Here is a 21,568-nt window from a genome sequence, read left to right on the forward strand (position 1 = left end):
ATCCTTCAAGATAGGTTGATATGTTTTATAGACCAGTCTGATGAATAGGTGAAAATATCCTGGCTTCTGAGAAAGAATGAAAGATTTTTTAATAAATTCAAATTGCTCATCTAGTACTATGTGTGTTTTAATGGGCAATTGGCTTTTTAAAAACATTTTTAAAAGCATGGGCCCTTTTGAGAACCAGATGAAGACTACTGGCTCAAAAAATATAGATAAAAACATATCCTTAAAGTCTGCATACAATTTTCAGAAGCTCCTGAACCTTACATGGGATTCACACACCCCTAGAAAAACTCTTCTCTAGAAGATAAATCAGGGGGAGGCATGTACAGGAATCTCACATAAAGCACTAAACAATATGTATCTATAAATATAGCCAGTTAAGACCCATCAAAAATGATCATTTATATTGCATTTCAATATCTAACTCCAGGTAAAATGATAGGGTTTCATCTTGGACCTGTAGAGGGTCAGAAAGAAGAAACTCCTATCCTTACAAGAAGAAAAAGGCAGGGCAGGGAGCAAATCAACTTTTTTTGTGAACCCTTTAAAGAAATGAGTCACAGGACAAATGGCCAACTCAAAGAGAGATAGGTATGCCTGCAGAGAGACACGAGACAGGAGCATTTGCTTACCTGGGGCAGAAGCCACAGTAGGAACATTAAACTAGAAATTCTGATTACTTGCTGGGGCTAAATGGGGACTACTATGAGAGTATGATGTTCCTGAAGGCTGTACTCATAGGGGATTCCCACCTTCTTGTAAGCTTCTTCTCTAGCCATCCAATTCAGCTCTCAGAGAAGATGGAGAAAACTGGTGCTGCCTGGGCTCCTGGTATTCAATGTTCTTGCTCCTTTACTGAACAAAAGGCTTCATCTTCAGGGGAAGGATATCAAATGAGTGCACTGGTATAATTTCATTAGTGCTAGGGGAAAGGAAGAGCACCCAGCCTCAGCCTCCCTGTGTTATCTAAGGGGGAAGACTTAACCCACAGGAGGAAGAACTTCAAGGACAGACTGAGAACACCAGAAAATACCTGCTGCAGGTCGACAGGGGAAAATAGGGCAGGGGCAAAAAAGCCCTATCCCTTATGTTCACCGCCCCCATCCCACCCCCAGACTCAGAACCACTATGCCATCCACAGACGAAGACGTAATCAGAATATTAGAGAACATCCTTCTCCCATGCTCTACACCACCATGCTAATGCCTCCAGTGATAATAAGAGTGGTTAACAGCCAGGAGAGCTGCAGAAGACAATCTTTCTGAGGACAAGCACAAAGGGAAGACTCTAAGCCAAGATTGCTAGAGGAATTAAAAGTCTCTGGTGCCCACAGCAATAACAAATTTCAAACACCCTCATATACTGCTTGAGAGAGTGTAAACTGATGAAGCCTCTTTGGAAAAAAAATCTGGCATTCCCTCATATGGTTAATCAGTTACCATATGACTCAGTTACCATATTCCACACCTAGGTGTATACTCAGAACAATGGAAAACAGATGCTCGCATAAAATCTTGTACATGAATGTTCATAGCTGTTGCTATGAATTCAAAGTAGCATTATTCATAATTCTCTAAAAATGGAGATAACCCAATTGTTCATAACTAATGAATAGACAAAATGTGATATATCCATACAGTGGAATATCATTCAGTCATAAAAAGATGAGGTACTGATACATGCAAAAACATGAATGAATCTTGAAAATGTTATGCTAAGTGAAAGAAGCCAAACACAAAAAACTGTATATTGTGATTCCATTAATATGAAATATCCAGAATAGGCAAATCCATAGAGACAGAAATTAGATTAGTGGCTGGCAGGGGCTGGGAGTAGGAGGATTGGGGAATAATGGCTAATGGGTAAGGGGATTTCCTTCTAGGGTGATAAAAAGATTCTACATTTACACTGTGGTAATGGTTATGCAACTCTGTGAATATACTAAAACCTACTGAATTATACACTTTAAATGGATAAATTGTATAGTGTGAGAATTACATTTCAAAAGAGATTTTTCAAATGTTTTATTTAAAAAGAGTGATTGTCACGGTGCCAGTGGGTATCACCCAAGAGGTCTTGACATCCACTTCCACCCTGTAATAATAAGGGGTCCCTCCTATTCAATGTGTTATCAGCGGAGACTGGATAGAGAGCCTGGACTGTAACTATAGCCCATGTGTAATGTCCTATCCCTTACAGCCACCACTCCCCCTGCTATCAGGGAGGCAACAAGGTGAGTATTTCCACCTGCATCAAGTAGTAAAGAAGGTAGTATCCCCTCCTCCTTCTCAGAGAGATAACAAAACTATCTTCCTGGAGAGACAACAGAACTAGGATGGGAAGCCTAAGAATTCTGCACCCGGTGGTAAAGAGTCAGTGCCCCCCTTTCCCCACTGGTCTGGGTATTATGGGTGTCTGACAAAACGGATTTAAATAAGACTCAGTGTCTGATGACGTAATACCAGAAATGTCTAGAATACAGCAGAAAATCACTCATCATACTACAAACTGGGAATAAGAAGAGACCATAGACGCTAACATCAAGATAACACAGATGTTAGAATTACCTGGCAAGGATTTTAAAGTATCCATCATAAAAATGCTTCAACAAGAAATTACAAACACTCTTTTGAAATGAATAATTTGAAAGTTTCAGCAAAGATATAGAGGATATAAAGAATAGCCAAATGAAAAATCTGAAATGGAATAATACAATAGCTGAAATAAACTCAGGGATAGGCTCAATAGAAGAATGGAATTAACAGTGTAACAAAGAAGAGAACAAGAAAAATTCCCCGATCTGATCAACAGAAAGGAGAGAGAGAGAGAGAGAGAGACAGAGAGAGACAGAGACAGACACACACACACACACACACACACACACACACACACACACACGAAGAGCCTGACGGACCTGTGGGAAAATAACAAAAGAGCTAACATTCATGAAATTTAAGTCTCAAGAAAAGGAGGAGAAAGAAGACAGAAATGAAAAAATAGCTGAAGAAATAATGTCCAGCCTCACCAGGAGTGACACATTCTTCTTGGGCTGGCAATGCTCTGAAGGCCATGAGGACCCATCACAGCCCCAATCTCCAACCTGGTCCTTCCTTCTCCATCCACAACCTCCTTATCTATCCCTTCCTGCACTGCCTCCCACATACCAACTTAGCTTTTTACAATCATAGGCCAGGTCTTTGGGTCCTTCCCAATTCCCTAAGTCTGGCTCCCTTTGACGTTTTGGCTAAGGAAGGCTTTACATTCTAAAGCCAGGCATTTAAGAATAATTGCCAAAATGAAATCACAGTGTAAAGATTACTGTTTTCCCAAAGGGAAAAGAAAATGGAATCTTCCTTGGAAAACAAAATAAAAACTCATCAGAAAGCAAGTCTATCCATTGGTACATAGTTTACTCCTTGCATCTCCAAGATCTGAATATTGTAGGTATGTAAGGGAGAAGGCAGCTGTGTGTTTTTTAAAGTCTAAAAATTGGAATATCTGATCTCACCTCAGCAGATTTCTTGTGTTCATTTGGAATTTTTGACTTGTTCCTATACATTGAGCCACAAGTAAGAGAAGTGGAAGGACCTGCAAAAGATAATTAGAAAAAAATACTGAGACTTATTACCTGCTATTATAACTAAATGTTATATATCTAAATGCCATCCAAGAGAATATGAAAGATATGATGGAGAAGAGCACAGTGATCTCATACACAACACTGAAGAAAGTTAAATTACAACCAAGAAAGTATCATAATGGAGTTTAAAAACATTTACCGGTAGCCTTTTAGTGTGCAAAACCTTCAACAAAGCTAATGCTGAGGAGATTTGATTTGATGTAATCATACCTCATAACATTTTGGAATAACATGATTCATGTTCCACCTGGAGAAAAAGTATCCACAAAAGCTAAAAATGTAGAACAAGTAATCTGTATATATCCTTCAGCACACCCCCAAATGCTATTGTTAAGAAGATTGTTGCCTTTTACAAATGATGACTCAGCCAGTCAAACACTTAGTACCTGAGCTACAATTAGAATTGCAGGGCCTAAAGTTTATGCTCTCATACTTTACCTTCTTTCTAAAAAAGCACTGTTAAATCATTATTAGATTTGACATTTGTTGTTTAGGTAAGTGAAAAGTGAAAAACAACTGCTATATGCCATACAAAACCAATTCTCCCACCTAACTTATCAATTTCCAATGAAATTTAAATGAATAAGAAAAATGATACCCCAAGCTTTCTTCCTGAAAACATTATTTTTAACCATGGAAGGAAGCATGAAACAGCTTGTCCTCAAGTCAAAGAATAAATCCTCAAGGAGTATAGATACAGATGTTACCAGCTATTGGCTGGTTCTACTCACTCTCATCTGAACTGTCACTGCTGCTGAGAGTTCTATGGCGTTTCATTGTGTAGCATCCTGGGAAAGAGAACAACACTGAATGAAACAGTCAACACACACACACACACACACACACACACACACACACACACACACAAGCACGCACGCACGCACGCGCACACACACACACCCACATCCCAGAGAATAGTCAATACTTTCCTAAAGATCCCAAGAAACAACAGCAGGCCAATCACACAAGTCAAATGATTTCTGTAGAGAATATTCTCAAGTGATCTAGAGTGATAGAAGACTACTACCAAATTCTCCAATATAGGGTTTATCATAAACTGGGTGAGGCTACGTGTTTGCCTTAGGAGGAAGTCCACACAGGAGACGATGAATAGTACAGGACTGGCTGGAGCCTCAGATGTGGCCACATGACCAATGTCCACCCAAACGAAGAGGGCAGCCATGGGGCCCTCACCAGCCAGGGAGGAGCAGAAAAGGAAAAAGTAACTGTAAAGGCAGAACTGTCAAGGATCAAGGTTGAAAGGCATGAGACACAGTTGGCTGGAGAAAGAACAAGTGAGGCATGTCCCACCTTGAAGAGCACAACCACACTGCTTTTCTGCCTGCCTTTCTCACTTTATCTCTGTCTCCATCCCCAAAACAACTAGCCAAATTTAAAATTACATCTATATATACACTGCAAGGGATGTTACAGAAAGCTCCTATATTGTTAAAATATGTAATACTTTTGACTAAAACTTTAAATGGTTCAAGTGTCCTTCCTTGTGTGTGTGTGTAGCCAACAAATGATTAAAAAAGGCCCCACCTTTCTGGAAACACTCCAGCACCAGAGTGTAGGAAAAAAGGAAGATAGATAGTTCAAGTCAAAAAGGAAGTGCTCAAAATATAAGCTAGAAAAGACAGTGGGACAGTCAGTAACTGACATTCTATCATGTGCCACAGTATACAAAATGCTACTATAAACAATCATGATTCCACAAGGGAGAAAGGTCATGGCTACTGCCTTCAAGCCACTCATTATCTACTAAAGAGACAGAATTCCAAGTACAAGGCCACTGTGAGCAATTAGGAGTAAAAGAAACAAAACTGCATGCTAAAAATCTAATAGAGTTCCATTCCTGGTATGATAATGTGAAGAGCTATATGGACCCACTTCCCCAGTGAATATGGTGAAAATTATTTTAAAAAGAAACAAAAACCACTCATTTAAAATCTCTGAGAATGGTCTGAAGGGCTTACAGCAAACAAAGAAGCATTTATCAAAGGAAATCTACTAAAACTCCATAAGTCAAGTAAGAGCCTATATAGTATTTGGGCCCAGACTCACTCCTTGTATCCCCCTCCCAGCACAAATGTCAGCTCTTTAGCTGCAAGGCTTTCTTCCCGGGAGGGGCAGGACGTCAGCATTTCTCATCCTGTCTGCAGCTATCTGTTGCTGAGGCTAAGTTCCAGAAAAGTGTAGCTGAGAAGTGGCGGCTCCCTTCTTCCACCAGGCGTCCCCTACTCCTGGGATGGAGGCTATGCTTTGGGTATGGTACTACCAAGAACACTGATGCCCCAAATTCCTTGGCCCCAGCTCTTAGAATGGGGGTTCTACATCAGCAGAGGTAAACCTAGGAGAGCCGGAGGTTCTATTCAGAGAAAAGACCCCACCCTCTGTCCTAGACTGTGGCTCAGAGATTTAGCCTAGTGGGATAAGCAGGCCATAGAATAGAGGGCTCCAAATCTTCCCCCAGTGGAAATAATTCCATTTGCAACAAAGTGTGGAAAAGTTCTTCACACCTAGGTAGGCTACCATGCTGAAGAGAATCAGGGAAGTAGACAGCTGGGAGAAATCATTCTGGGTTCAGAAGAAATCTCAAATACTGATCTTGGGAACTATCCCTTTAAAGGAACCCTAATTTGATTGGATCAGTTTGTGAAGCAATTCATGCTTCCAGGGCATCATTAAAAACAACAGAGCAATGAGCCAGCAATTAGTGGAAACTTGACAAAATCACTATCATCCCAGGGTGACTGTGAGCATACCAATGGCTGAACCCCTAAGAAGCAACATGAAGACTTCATACTGTAAGGAAAAATCAGGGAGTAAATAGACTTCAATAAAATAATCCAGATAGTCATTAAGGTAAAGAAGGAAATAACAATGAAGAGCGTGAGGTGGGGGTGCCAGTACCCAGAGTTACTACATTATATTATCTAAAACCTTCAGTTTACAACAAAAAAAATTAGACATGAAATAGGAAAGTATGACCTATATACACTAGCCAAAATGCAACTGACAGAAACTCCTTGTGAGAACAACCAGATGTCAGATTTAATAGACAAAGACTTCAAGTTAGCCACGTAAACATGTTCACAGAACTAAAGAAAACCAAGATTAAAGAAGTAAAGGAGGCCCTGACCAAGTAGCTCAGTTGGATAGAGGGCCATCCCTATATGCCAAAGTTGTGGGTTTGATCCCTGGTCAGGGCACATACAAGAATCAATCAATGAATGCATAAATAAGTGGAACAACAAATTGATGTCTCTCTCAGAAAAAAAAAAAAGTAAAGGGAGATAAGCATACCAATAAAGAGACAGAAAGTATTAAAAATAACCAAATGGTAGCTCTGGTACTGAAATGTATAATACCTAAAATTAAAAATTTAATAAAGGGGTTCAACAGTAGATCTGAACTGGCAGAAGAAAGAATTAGTAATCTTGAAGTAGATCAATATAGATTATGTAAGCAAAAAACAGAGGAAAAAGATGAAGAAAGATGAACAAAGTTTCACAGAAATGTGAGATACCATTAAGTGCACCAACATACAGGAAATGGGAGTACCAGAAGGAAATGAGGGAAAAAAGCAGAAAAAATAATGGCTGGGAGATTCCCAAATTCACTGAAAAACATTGATTTGCACATCCAGGAAGCCTGACAAATTCCAAGAAATTTATACTACTAACACCACCACTACTACTTGCAAAGAGATCCACATATACATTATGATAAAACTGCTGAAAGCCAGAGAAGGAGAAAATGTTGAAAGCAGCCAGGGTAAAATGACTCCTTACTTATAATGGAACCCCAATAAAATTAACAGCTAACTTCTCATCAGAAACAATGGAAGTCAGAAGGCAATGAGATAAGATATTCAAAGTACTCTGTAGTAATGTTTGCACACAGTGAATATATTAAGAGTCATGGAATTGTATGCTTTAAATGGGTGAAATGTACGGTATGTACATTATATCTCAATAAAACTATTTTAAAAACTAATAGGATTAGCCCAAGTATCGAAAACATTAACCAAATGTCTATTTGTCCTACTGTTAAAAGTCAATCATATATGGAGGGAGTAAACACAGTCAAATATATGGTGAAAGGAGATTTGACACTGCGTGGTAAACACACAATACAATATACAGAATTGTACATTTGAAACATATAATTTTATTAACCATTATCACCCCAATAAATTTAATAAAGAACAAAAACATAAAAAAAGATAACTGAAACAGGAAAAAACTGAGATATAATTGACATATGACACTATATAGGTTTTAGGTATACAATGTAATAATTCAATAGTTGTATATACTGCAAAATGAAGTATATTTCCTTAAATAAAATGTTAACCTCCCAACATATAAATTCTGGGGGCTACATCTGGCTCCTTGGTGCAAAACATAAGACATTCAAACACTCTTCTGAATTGTAAACAAAAACAGTAACAAAAGACTTATCAAAAAGTAATATGCAATTTAAAATCACAATGAATGTAGAAATTTAAACAAAAATAAAAGATGTATTTCCTAATTATTTCTTATTGAATGCACAAATCTACCTAGAGTAGAGCTTCGTTTGTCTGATATTGTTGGAATACTATATATATGTAAGCTTTCCAGATACATGGTGTGCCCAAATACCTAAAATCCTGTTATCAATGGGAGCTTTTCTAAAATACCTATTTACTAGTATTGTTGTGTAACAAATTACCATAAACTCAGTAGCTTAGAACTACACAAATTTATTATCTTACATTTCAGTGCGTCAGAAGTCTGATATAGGTACTACTGGGCTAAAATTAAGAAGAGAATCCATTTTCTTGCCTGTCCATTTTCTAGAGGCCACTCACATTCCTTGGATCCTAACCATCATCCTCAACCTTCAAAGGCAGCAACACTGTATCTTTCTGACCCCACTTCTATCATCACATCTCATTCTCTGATCCTTCTCCTTCCCTTCTTCCAGTTTTAAGGATGACTGTGATTACATAAGGCTCACCTGGATAATCCAAGATAGTGCCCCCATTTTGAAGTCAGCTGATTAGAAACCCTAATTCTCCCTTGCCATGTAACCTAACATATTCACAGGTTCCAGGGATTAGGGTACAGACATCTTTGGGGGCCCATTATTCTACCTGTCACAACATAACATATTTTTTCATTATTAAAAGAGAGTATACTCCCACATAAATATGCCAACAGATTTTTGACAAAGGTAGAAAAGTAAATCAATGGAGGAAAGATAGCCTTTTCAGCAAATAGTACTAGCTCTAGTACTATTAGTACAGTTAATAAAAAAATGAACCTCAACCCAAGTTTCACACCTTATACAAAAGTTACCTCAAAATGGATCATGAGCCCTAACTGGTGTGGTTCAGTCGATTGAGCACCAGCCCGCAAACCAAAGGGTTGCCAGTTCGATTCCCAGTGCAGAGCACATGCCTCGGTTGCAGGTCATGTCCCCAGTAGGGGGTGCGTGAGATGCAACCACACATTGACATTTTCCCCCCTCCTTCTTCCTCCCTTCCCTTCTCTAAAAATAAAATAAATAAAATCTTAAAAATATGGATCATGGCCTTAAATGTAAAACTATAACACTTTTAAAAAACGAAGGAGAAAATCTTCAGGATCTAGGGCTAAGCAAGAAGTTCTTAAGCTTGACATGAAAACCATGATCTATCAAAGAAAAATTCACCTTCATCAAAATGAAAAACATGCTCTGCAATAGGTTCTCTTAAGATATTTTTATGTGGTGAAGGGCAGGGGTGGGGCGAGGAACTGGGGTGGAAGAAAATAAAGGGGGGGCTGGGGTACATCTGTTACAGTGCCAACAATAAACAATTTTTAAAAATATTTTTTTAAAAAAGCTACAGAATGAGACAAAATACAGGATGGACAAAAGTAGGGTTACAATTGTGAGTACCCACAACAGTTTTTTCTTTAAAAAAATTTTTTTTAAATGTTTACTCTGTTACGGTTGTCTCAATTTTTTCCCCTTTTCCCCCTCCACTCATCCCACTCCCCACCCCCCCCGTTCCCACAGTCAATTCCCACTCTGTTGTCCATGTCCATGGGTCATTCATACATATTCTTTGTCTAGTCCCTTCCCCTTCATTCAACCATTGTCCTCTTTCCCCATCCCCTCTGGTGACTTTCAGTCTGCTCCACGTTCCCATGCCGGTGGTTTATTTTGTTCATTAGTTTATCTGGTTGAATAGATTCCACTTATAGGGGAGATCATATGGTATTTGTCTTTCACCAACTGGTTTATTTCACTTAGCACAATATTCTCCAGTTCCCTCTATGTTATTGCAATACATAGGAGTTTGCTTTCTTTCTTTCTTTCTTCCTTCCCTTCTTTCTTCCTTTCTTTCCTTCCTTCTTTCTTTCTCTCTTTCAAGAAGATTTTATTTATTTTTTTTAATATCAGAGTCAATTATAAAATATTTAAAAATTTAAAACATTTAAAGTCTCAGCAATTAAACCAACATGACACCAGTACAGAAATAATCAAGTAGATCAATGAAATAAAATGAGCATTCTAGAAACAAATGTATATATCTAACAATGTAATATATGATTAAACTGATATTTCAAGTCAATGGGTAAAATAAGGCTTATTCAACAAATAAGGTGCATGGACCACTATTACTTGAAATAAAACAAACATAGAGCCCTATTTCACACATCATACAAGAAATATTAAGCTGAGTTAAAAATCAATAAGTAGAATCTAAGGAATTTTAGGAGAAAATAAAAAATATTTTTCTTACCTTGAAGTAACATATTGAAACGTAGAAGCTATAAAGTAAAATATTGACAATATGACTATATTAAACACTTAAGACTATATAGTAATATACATATTAAAAAAGTTAAAGGACAAGTATAGAATGGGAAAACATTTGCCACACATCTAAAAAAGGGTTAATAGTTGTTTTGTTTTTTAGGGAAAAAAGTTCTACAAACCTTTAATCAGTAAATGGATGAAGAATACCAAAAAGTCATTTAAAGCTCTTTTAAAAATAATAGAAATAGGCAACAAATATACAAAAACAGGTTTAGTTTCAAGAAATGGTAAAGGAACAATTAAAATAACATCATTGTCACAATCAGATTAATGAGTATTAAAAATATTGGTAATATCAAGTATTGGCAACTCTGAAATGAACTGGGTATTCATAGAAAATTTTTCTTCATCATAATGCAGTCCCTTTAGCATATTTTGCAGGGCTGATTTGGTGGAGATGTATTCTTTTAGTCTTCTTTTGTCTGGGAACCTTCTTATTTTGCCTTCCATTTTAATTGAGAGCCTTGCTGGGTAGAGCAGTCTTGGTTGCAGGCCTTTGCTTTTCATGACTTGGAATATTTCTTGCCACTCTTTTCTGGCTTGCAGTGTTTCTGTTGAGAAGTCGGACGCTAGCTGTATCTAGGCTCCCTTATATGTTACTGCCTCTTTCTCCCTTGCTTGCTTTAGGATTTTGTTTGTCTTTGATACTTGCCATTTTAATGATGATGTGTCTTGGAGTGGGCCTCACTGGGTTCCTCTTGAATGGGTCCCTCTGTGCTTCCTGGACTTGTGTGACTTTTTCTCTCCTCGAATTAGGGGAATTGTCCATCATTACTTTTTCAAACAAGTTCTCTATCCCTTGCTCCTCTTCTTCTCTTTCTGGTATCCCTATTATAGGGATATTACTATGTTTCAGGTTGTCCTGCATTTCCTTCAACACCTCTTCATTCTTTTTGAGTCTTTTTTCATTTCCTTGCTCTTTCTGGGAGCTTTTTTCTACCTTGTCCTCCAGCTCGCTCATTCAATCCTCGGCTTCATCTCGCCTGCTATGGATTCCTTCTACTGTGTTCTTCAATTCAGAAATGGTATTCTTCATTTCCTCTTGTCTCTTATTGATAGCTTCTATGTCCTTTTTCATGCTGACAGAGTTTGCAGTAAGTTCCTCATAGTTTCTCTGTAGTTTTTTGGAAATTCTCTGAGCTCACTGAGCTTCCTTAGAACTACTGTTTGGAACTCAGTATCTGATAGTTTACTTGCCTCTTTCATTTAGTTCTTTCTGTGGATTCCTTCTTTCCCTTCGACTGGGAGTTATTTCTTTGTTTTTCCAGTATTTGTGAGACTCTGTTTCTGCTTCTGAAATTGATCTGTCTTGATTTCCTGACTTTGTGGTGTGAACTTCTATGGTAGGAGACCTCTGTTTTTTCTTTCTGGATCTGGCTCTGAGGACGTCAGGTGTTGTCCCTGTCTGGCCTTAGGCAGTCTGTTGGAGACTTCTCGTAATCTACTGTCTGTGGCTGTCTCCTTCAGCTGTTAATCTAGTCACTCTGCACTCAGCAGGCTGGCTTAGACAGCTCAGAGCGGGGCGGAGTCCCTCCTGAGGGCGGGGCTACTGGGTTCTCTCACGCTGCAGCCGCTCAGGGAAGTGGTCTCTGCCTGAGCAAGATGGCTGTGGCCATATGGGGGAGGAATGAGCACCGAGGTCTCACTGGTTACTTTCTCTTCTCTCTCCTCAAAGCCTCCTTCCCCAGTCTGTCTTCAAGTGTCTCCAGACCACTCTGCACCCTCTTTAGCCAGGGATCTAGTATCTGTGTCTCCCATTCTGCACTCAGCAGGCAGCTTAGACAGCACAGGGCAGGGTGGTATCCCACCGGCTTGGGGGGGGGCTATTGGGTCCTCTGATACTGCTGCTGCTCGGTGGGAGTGGTCTCTGCCTGAGCAAGATGTCTGCTGCCGTATGGGGGATGAGTCAGCACCAAGATCCCACGGACTACTCTCTCAGTTCTCTCCCTAAAGCCTCCTTCCCCAGTCTCTCCTCAGACATTTCTAGGCCACTCTGTCCCTGTCTTTGCCGGAGTCCAGGGTAAGTGGCTGCAAATAAAAATTTATGTGTTGGCCCTTTAAAAGACTCTGCATCCCCAGCCGCCTTCTCTGGCAGAGAGCAACCCTGCTGCTTTCGCAACTGGTTGTTAATCTGTGTACTTTTTGGACTCTGGTGTTGTAGGTGGGAGAGCCCCGCTTTTGGTTCAGATCCCACTCTTGCCAGGAGGCCCAACTGGCCCTTTTAATATCCTTATGGTGCTGCTGCTCATGGGCACCCTGCCGCCTTCTTGAGTCTCTACCGCACTCCTTACCAGTTAGGTTGTGCTAAAACTGATTCTTCTGTCTCCAAGGTTGTAAGGTTCCTTTCTCGCTATTGTTCAGTTGTTTGTTCCAGGTGATTTCTCCACAATTTAGTTGTAATTCCAGGTTGGTCCTGGGAGGAGGTCAGTGTGACTTCTACTTACTCCTTCGCCATCTTGATTCCCCCACAACAGTTTTTTTCTCACATTATTATTTATTAATTATTGTATTATTTTATATATAACAAGTATAAACCTATTTTTGCCCCACCCCACATTTACAAATCAAATATCCAACAATACATTTGTATCCAGAACATGTACAGAACTGAAAAACTCAACAGTAAGGAAACAGATGACTTCAATTAAAAATAGGGAAAAGACCTGACCAGACGTTTCATCAAAAAGCAATACCAAGGCTAAGAACATGAAAAAATATTTGATATCATTACCCATTAGGGAGATGAAAATTAAAACCACAGCGAATGAAATAATAGTGAAAATTCAAACGGTGGAGATGTGAACAAACTAAATCACTCATACACTGCTGGTGGAAATGTAAAATGGTATAGCTGTTGTAGAAAACAATTTGGCTATTTCTTTAAAAATTAAATATGCAACTACAATTGTACTCCTGGGCATTTATCCCAAAGAAATGAAAATTTATGTTCATTCAAAAACCTATATGTAAATGTTTATAACAGATGTATTCGTAATAGCCAAAAACTGAAAACAACTCAGAAGTCTTTCAACAGGTGAATGGCTAAACCATCTGTGGTATATCTATACCATGGACTACCACTCAGCAATAAAAATGAACCAAGTACTTATGTATACAACATGCAAAACAAATATAAAACATGTAAAAAACAGTAGCAAAAATATGCTTAATGAAAGAAGTCATAAACACAAGATCACTTTTTTTTAATGATTCCATTTATATGCAATGTCCAGAGTAGGTGTATCTACAGAGACAGGAAGTAGATTAGTGGTTGCCTATGGTTGGGAGTAGGGATGAAAACTGACTGCAAATGGGTACAAAGCTTCTTTTGGGGTAACATACATCCTAAAGTTGGATAGTAGTGATGGTTGCAAAACCCTGTAAATATACTAAAACCCACTGAATTGTATATGTAAAATGAATTTTATAGTGTGTAAGTTATACCTCAACAGAGCTTAAAAATCTTTTAAATGACTGTAACATTTTGCCAATGAGAAATTTTAAGGTAAAGTTAAGAGTAGCAACAGGAAAATTCTGTGTCTACTGAATATAACCTCTATATGAATAACATACTGGGATCAAAGGCAGCAAATGCCATAGAGGAAATACTTTTGTCCTCTAAAAACTCTCAGTTTAGAAAGTTAACTGAGTATGGACCCTCTTTCCTTACTTCGAGAAGTTTTAGGAGACCCTGCCCTGGCCAGTGTGGCTCAGTTGGTTGGAGTGTTGTCCTGTAACCCAAAGGTTGAGAGTTTGATTCCCGGTCAGGGTACATGCCTAGGTTGCAGGTCCAGTCCCTGGTCCAGGTGCATATGATGCTGGGTAGGGGTGCGCGTGATCCCAGGTCTGGGTGCACATGGGAGGCAACCAATCGATCTCTCTCTCTCTCTCTCTCTCAAAAAGTAGTAAAAAAAAATAAAAAAGTCCCCAGGTGAGGATAAAAAAAAAAGTTTTAGGAAACCTAAGAATTCTGGTGAGCTTAAGTACTCCTTATCTGACGTTCTGGTCTTATGAACTGTGCTAGAAGTGTCTCTAATTTCTATAATATTGTATTTTGATCTTTAGTTCAGATTTTTAAGAATTTGTAAAATTTGGTGTTTTTAAAACTATTATAGTAACAATCATTTTTAAATTATAGATGGCAACAAGAAATATTGTATTATCAGTAAAGAGCTTAGAAAACAGATTACATAACACCAGTAATACCAACCCTGGAAAATAAGAAACTGGACTGGCTAATGATTTTTAGGAAAGAAAACAAAGAAAGGAAATTTTTCAGTCTGGGCTGTTACAGTCTGTTGATCTGTCTATTTCTGTGACAGCACTACTGTAGGAAAATGACAAGGAACAGTAAATATGAGCAGAATAATTGTATGACGGTGAATCTTCAGACTGTATTATTTATAATCACAACAATAGTCATATAAATGTCATTACCCCTAGCCATTTTACAGATGAGGAAATTGGGGCTCACAAATGTTTAAGTGGCATACTTAGAGCCGCATGGTACACCAGAGGGCAGAGCTGGCAGGTATATCCAGAATGGGCACTCCAAGTTGACCCTGAGCCCTGAGGCAGGCAGCAGGAATGTGGCCTCTTCTGAGCACAGCTTCCCCTGCATGACCTTCCAGGCACACAATATTCTGGCTCCAATCTGTTCCGCTTCATCAGCTGCTACTCCCCTGCTTCCTGCACATGCTCTGCTCTATGTGATTCCATGAACACATTATCTTGTTTCATACTTGCCAGCCTTGGCACAGGGCTCTTCCCTATCTATAGTTCCCTCCCTGTTCATTATGGCCAGTCCATTTCCCCCCAACTTGGTCCTACCAATTTTTGTAGGGACTCCTCAGTGAAGCTCCTAGAGACCCCTCTCACACAATCATTCACTCTTTTGCTTTCTACTCAAGTCTCTGTCCATGTAAAAAGCTCCTGACTTGCACTGTAAATATTCTTTACGTGGTCAGCCATGCCACTAGATCACGAACTTCTTGAAAGCAGGGACTATGTCACATTCATCTCTTACTGTACCAGATCTTAGCACAGTGTCCTACACAGAGTAAACACACAAAAGAGTAACAGATGCTGTGGTGCCCCACCTAAGTCTCATTTATCTAGCTAGCACGCCCATCTCCCAGCTACTACTTGTTGGATGCCAATGGCTTACAGCTATCCCTCTCCCTAAGAGCTGGAGTCCTTCTAGGAAGATTATACTCTCCCTGTCTCCTTCCCAGGGGCAGCCAGCAGCCAATAATTGTTCTATACCTCCTGCCCAAACCAAACATGTTAAGGTTAGACTTTCCTAAGGCCATATCCTTACTTTAGCTCCTTCCTCTTCCCTACCTTCTTGTTCTCATTTCCTTACAGGTTTTTCATGACAGCACTTCCTCAATATATTATGTACCTTCAAATACTGTCTCATGTTCTCCTTCTAGGCACCCCCTATTAAGACAACATGTGAATTTTCATTAAGTGGTACATTTTAAAAAGTACTTTAGAATAAAATTTTTGTTAAGTAAAATCATAAATACAGTATAAACTTGGAGTAACTTCATGATGAGCCTTGATGTCTTATATCTGGATAATACAATATTATTCAGCTGTTTATTTTCTAGGTCTCTATTCAGGGTACAGACTTTATAAAGGCATTCTTTTCTTCCTTACCTCCCATGATGAGTATTTCTTTCTTTTGGCAGAAATGAACTTTGCCTCAGCCCTCACCTTGCACTCTTGCGAACAGTAATTTGATGGCAGTGTTCATATCTTATTCCTACTATAATCTCAACCAAAATGATTAAGAGCAGGCTGATTAATTTTAATAGTGACTATACGCCAGGCAAAATACAGATGTATAAAATAAGTACCTTCTTTGGGTGAAATTCCCTTTTAAAGGAGCACTGTCTGGAAGTCAACCTAATGAGATTATTTGGGACTGGAATCTAAGTCCGTGCTTTGGTGGCTACTTGACTCTCCATTAATATTCCCACAGAAGACCAGGCAGGCAAGGAAAAGTCATTAATTCCAACATGGCCCTTTGCTTTCCTTCTAGATGCCCATGAGACGTACTTTTGAAATGCATGGTCAATGCAAGAGCCCCTATTCACCGTTCTCAATGGGGCCATGCAAAAGCTTAAAAATAATTTAAGGCTCTATTTTAAACATATTTATATCCTTTGACCGATGAATTGAACTTCCAACATTCATCTTTGAAAATAAATTCAAAACCTAGAAAATGGTTTATTAATAGAAATGTGCATTAGAACTCCATAATAAAAATAAATGAAACCTAGCTATCAAACAAAAGAGGATTAAAGTATATATTAATATTATAGTATTTCATGCAATCATTTAAATATGGTATATAGGGAAACATTTATGTTAAAATGTTAAGTGGAAAAAAACAGTATAAAAACTGACTTTATATTAAGATTATGTCTATGAAATAAAATATATAGAAAACAGATGAAGGCCCTAAACTAATTTACTAACATCAGTTACATCAGTAACACTGAAATGATGAATTTCTGGGTGATGAAAACATTCTCCAATTTTTTCCATCCTTCAAATTTTTACAGTACACGTATGGGGTATTTATAATTAGGAAAAAATACTTCTAAGATTTTGAGGTATCTGTCTCCCTTACTATCCAACAAATCATGCAGTTGACCTGATAATTTGAAGTTATAAAAGTAGCTGTCACTGTCATTCAAGATGGGCATTCCCAAGAGCTGAAAAAAAAAATCCAGAAAAGCACAATACAATTGACTGGATAGATAAGACTTCATATTTATAAGGATAGTAGTCCAAAAAAAAAAAAAAAGCACAAAATTTGCAGTTTGGAAAAGACAAAAATCTGATGCAGTGGTTCTCAACTGAAGGCAACTTTGTCCCCCAGGAGACATGTGGCAGTATCTGGAGTCATTTTTGGTTCTCATGACTGGAAAGAGGCCTGTTACGGGCATCGAGGAGGTAGAGGCTAGGGAGGCTGGTAAACATCCTACAAGGCACAGGACAGTCCCTGCTACATAGACTTATATGGCCCAAAATGTTATTACTGCCAAGGTTGAGAAATCTTGCTCTAAAAGAATGAAGCAGAAACTGATAAGAATCAAGAGTACAGAAATGACTTGAGTTTATTCACCCAATCAGTGTAAAGTAACAAAGGGGCACTTTCTGAAACCTAAAGGCAATTTTATCAAAAAGAAAGCAGGACTTTGAGCAATGCTTAGAGACCTTAGAGAACTCATCAGCTCAAGAAGTGGAACAGAATGAAAACGTAAACCGCTTCAAGGAGGACTGAGATACAATCAGGGAGGATAAATCCATGAAGGTATTTGGAAGTAATCCTTAAGTAAATTAGTATGTTTAAGTCCAGCTCCCTTAGGCTTTCTGGAAAATATTCTTCAGAGCCATTGAGAGAGACATTGTCCACTTGTCAGACCAGAGATATAAGACACTTATGTCCTTAAAGGTCAATTCTCGCCATGTGGACCCCCCCCAAAAAAACCAAAAAATAAAAAAAAACAAAAAAAAAACCCAAAAATCTTCCAGAAATCAAGAATATCATAAATTTGTTTCTTGGGCTAATTATCCCTTTCCACACTGAGACCATTTGAGTCCACTGCCTATGCTTTAATTCAGAATTCATCCCTCTCTACAAAACAATTCAATCTATCACTGCTTCAATACTAGAGAGACAAAATTTCCCTTCAAGCCTGTTGGCTTTGGATATCTTTCATCACTATCATATTTCAGTAGCTTTTCAGTGCCATATATATCTACCTAGAGACCAAGTAAAAAAATAATCAGAAGAAAAAGAAAATATCATACATATTTTACTGCTTTTCCTCACGCCCAACCAATATTTGTCTTTAAAAAAAGAAGAGATACCAGAAGTTGGAGTAGATAAACTTTTCTATACTTTCTAAAAGAATACCTTCATCTCAGTAATTTTAAAGTCTGTTTTTAAAATTAAAACACATTATATGACTCATCAGTTCCCTGTGAAGAGATGAGTACGGAGTTTAACTCTTCTCCAAAAGCCCTCAAGGAGCATTTAAGAAAAAAGAAGAAAATAAGAATTTACCTACGTACGTTCCTGCCACTCAGACAAGTATTTCTATGTCAATCACAGTTATGCCTGTTGCCAGGAAGTAGGTTCACCCCCTTTAATATACAGACTTGTTAACAAATTATTTGGGAATTTCAAACCCTTTGAGGAGAAATCATCTTACATGAGAAGGCCAGGCTGGGAAGTGAATTTAATAAGGGTTCAGTAAACTTTTCCTGTAAAAGACCAGATAGCAAATTTTTTTGGCTTTGTGGGCCATACAGTCTCTTGTGATTATTCAAATCTGCTATTGTAGCATGAAAACAGTCATAAACAGTACATAAACAAATGAATGAGCATGGCTCTGTTCCAATAAAACTTTGTTATACTGAAATTTGAATTTCATAGATTTTTTTTACATGTCACGAAATATTACCCTTCATTTTACCAACCATTTAAAAATGTAAAACCATTCTTAGCTTGAAGGCCATACACAAACAGGTGGCAGGCTAGATCTGGCTCACAGGCCATAGCTTGTAAACCTCTGGTCTAAACTATAAGAAACCTTTCTTTTAATGAAAGAAAGAAGAGCATACAATTGAATTACCACTCTTCTAACACTATCCCTTCCTTCCCAGTCTCTCAGCCCACTGTTTGGCTCATGCAGACCTCACTAGAAGGTTTCAGCCTGGGTGGCCTATTCTGTGATGTTATCTTGACAGATTTTAATAGTCCTAGTCCCTTCGAAATTAAAATCTGTTCTATGCCCTTTAAGGAAAAAGATCCTAGGTCCAATAACTTTTTAAAAAAATTAGCAATACATACGTGAAATAAGTCAGTCAGAGAAAGACAAGTGCCGTATGATTTAACTTACAGATGGAATCTAAAGAACAAAATAAATGAACAAAATTCAGACATAGAGACATAGAAAGCAGACTGGTGGTTGCCAGAGGAGAAGAGGATTGGGAGACTGGGTCAAAGAGGTGAAGGGATTAAGAAGTACAAATTGATAGTTACAAAACAGTCACTGGGATGTAAAAGTACAGCACAGAGAATATAGTCAGTAATATTGCAATAGCTATGTATGGTGCTAGGTGGGTACTGAAAATATTTGGGAGGACACTCTGTGAAGTGTACACCTGAAACCAGTACAAAATAATATTGAGAGGAAACTGCAATTGAAAAATAAAAAACAAATACATATGTTGAAACTAAAAAAAGCATAAAAATTAGCAGTACATATTCTTTTCAGTTTATGTATATATAGTCAATAATTTCAACTATCCACATAAATAAGTATGCCTGGAGTGTTAAGAATAAAAAGAGACATATGTACAAAACATAAATCCTTTTAAGATAAAATACCATTTGCAAATAAGACCTCTTAAAAATAAAGTAAATCAACAGGAATAGCTTTTACTATAAAACACATAATTCTTTCTACAACAGAAACAAATTTATCTGCTGCTATAAGTTGCTTCCACAGTGAAATGTTTACTCACATGTCTACCTGATTTAAAATGATCATCAGTTTATATTTATTAGGAGAAAAAAAACCCCTTCACCCCAGGTTTTAGTAACAATAAAAGGCATGTAAGCCTCGCATATAAGGTCAAACAAACAGAAACAATCCCAAACTTACTGAGCAAGTTCAAATCCACTGCACACCAACTGTTAATACTGTGCTAACAGAGGGCAGGCACTGCACTGGCCAGCAGAACTGAGAAATCAAGTCCTTCCTTTGGCTCCCTCCCACGGAGCCAGGGTCACAGGACCAGGTGTACTAGACATGTTGTCTCTATGGCTTGGGTGATCACAGCCTAAAACTGGTAACCAATGATGTGTTGCAAACGAATAGAGGGGAGTTTCAGAGTTAATCCCAAAATCAATCAAGGTGGTGTGGATGTGAAATGGGGGGGGGGATTTCTGTTAAAGGCTTACCTCTAAGTCAGAGCGATACTCATGGCAAAGGAACAGTAAGACATGAAAGCTAACATACAAAGGGAAATAGTCTGTATTGGCTTTGAGGACAACAAAGAGAGAAAATGAAATGGCTATACATTTTCCTGGTAAAAAAAATGAAAGGGGCTGGGCCACTATAGGTTAAACCCCCCAAAATGTATCTAGCTACTCCAGCAGAGGTTCTCAATCACCATTACACATTGGAATCATCTAGAAGCTTGTAAAAATCCCAATGCTCAAACTGCACCCATTACCAATTAAGTCGGAATCTCTCTTTTCAAAGAACCAGCTTTTGAATTTATTGTTTTTCTCTATTGTTTTTGTTTTCAATTACATTAACTTCTCTTTTCTTTATTATTTCCTTCCTCCAGCTGGCCCTGAGTTTTACTTTTTTCTATTTTGAGGTAAAAGCTTAGATTATTCATTTGAGACCCTTCATCTATTCCTCATATAATCATGTAGTGCTATAAATCTTCCACTCAGCACTGATTTTGCAACATACTACAAGTTTTGATATGCTGTATTTTCATTTTTATTCAGGTCAATGTATTTTTTTATTTCCCTTAAGACTTCCTCCTTGCTCCATGGACTAATGAGAAGTGTGTTGTTTAGTTTCGAAGTGTTTGGAGACTTTCCTGTAGTCTGTTTTTGATTTCTAATTTGATTCCATTATGATCACAGAATATATGCTATATGCTTTTAATTCTTTTATATTTGTTGAGGTTTGTTTTATGACCTGAGGCATGATCTATCTTGGTTAATGTTACATGGGTACTTGAAAAGTAAATATATTATGATATCAAATGGAGCATTCTGTCAATTAGATTGGTTGACTGGTGGCGGTACTTCTATATCCTTGACAATTTTCTGTCTACTAGTTCTATCAATTATTGAAAGAGAGGCATTAGAGTCCTCAACTGTAATTGTGGACTTGTCTATTTCTCAATTCAGTTAAGTTTTACCTCATGTCCTTTGAAGCTGTTATTTGGTACATACACATTTAAGATTGTTGTGTCTTCTGCATAATTTTCTTTGCTCTGATGTCTAAT

General features: G+C 38.0%; 1 protein-coding gene across 1 annotated transcript in view; it reads right to left on the minus strand.

The window, feature by feature from the left end:
- JADE3 (jade family PHD finger 3) overlaps positions 1-21,568 on the minus strand; it is a 151,450-nt gene that overhangs the window by 63,964 nt on the left and 65,918 nt on the right. Inside the window, exons 3-4 of the mRNA XM_054566506.1 lie at positions 4,378-4,434; positions 3,515-3,594 (exon numbers count right to left, since the gene is read on the minus strand). Coding sequence (XP_054422481.1) covers positions 3,515-3,594; positions 4,378-4,423 — 126 coding nt within the window. The 5' untranslated portion in view covers positions 4,424-4,434. The remainder of the gene's footprint in view (positions 1-3,514; positions 3,595-4,377; positions 4,435-21,568) is intronic.

Source organism: Pteronotus mesoamericanus, unplaced genomic scaffold (genome assembly GCF_021234165.1).
Source record: "Pteronotus mesoamericanus isolate MK-2021 breed Mesoamerican mustached bat unplaced genomic scaffold, CSHL_Meso_final contig_173, whole genome shotgun sequence".
In the NCBI taxonomy this organism is placed as follows: domain Eukaryota; kingdom Metazoa; phylum Chordata; class Mammalia; order Chiroptera; family Mormoopidae; genus Pteronotus; species Pteronotus mesoamericanus.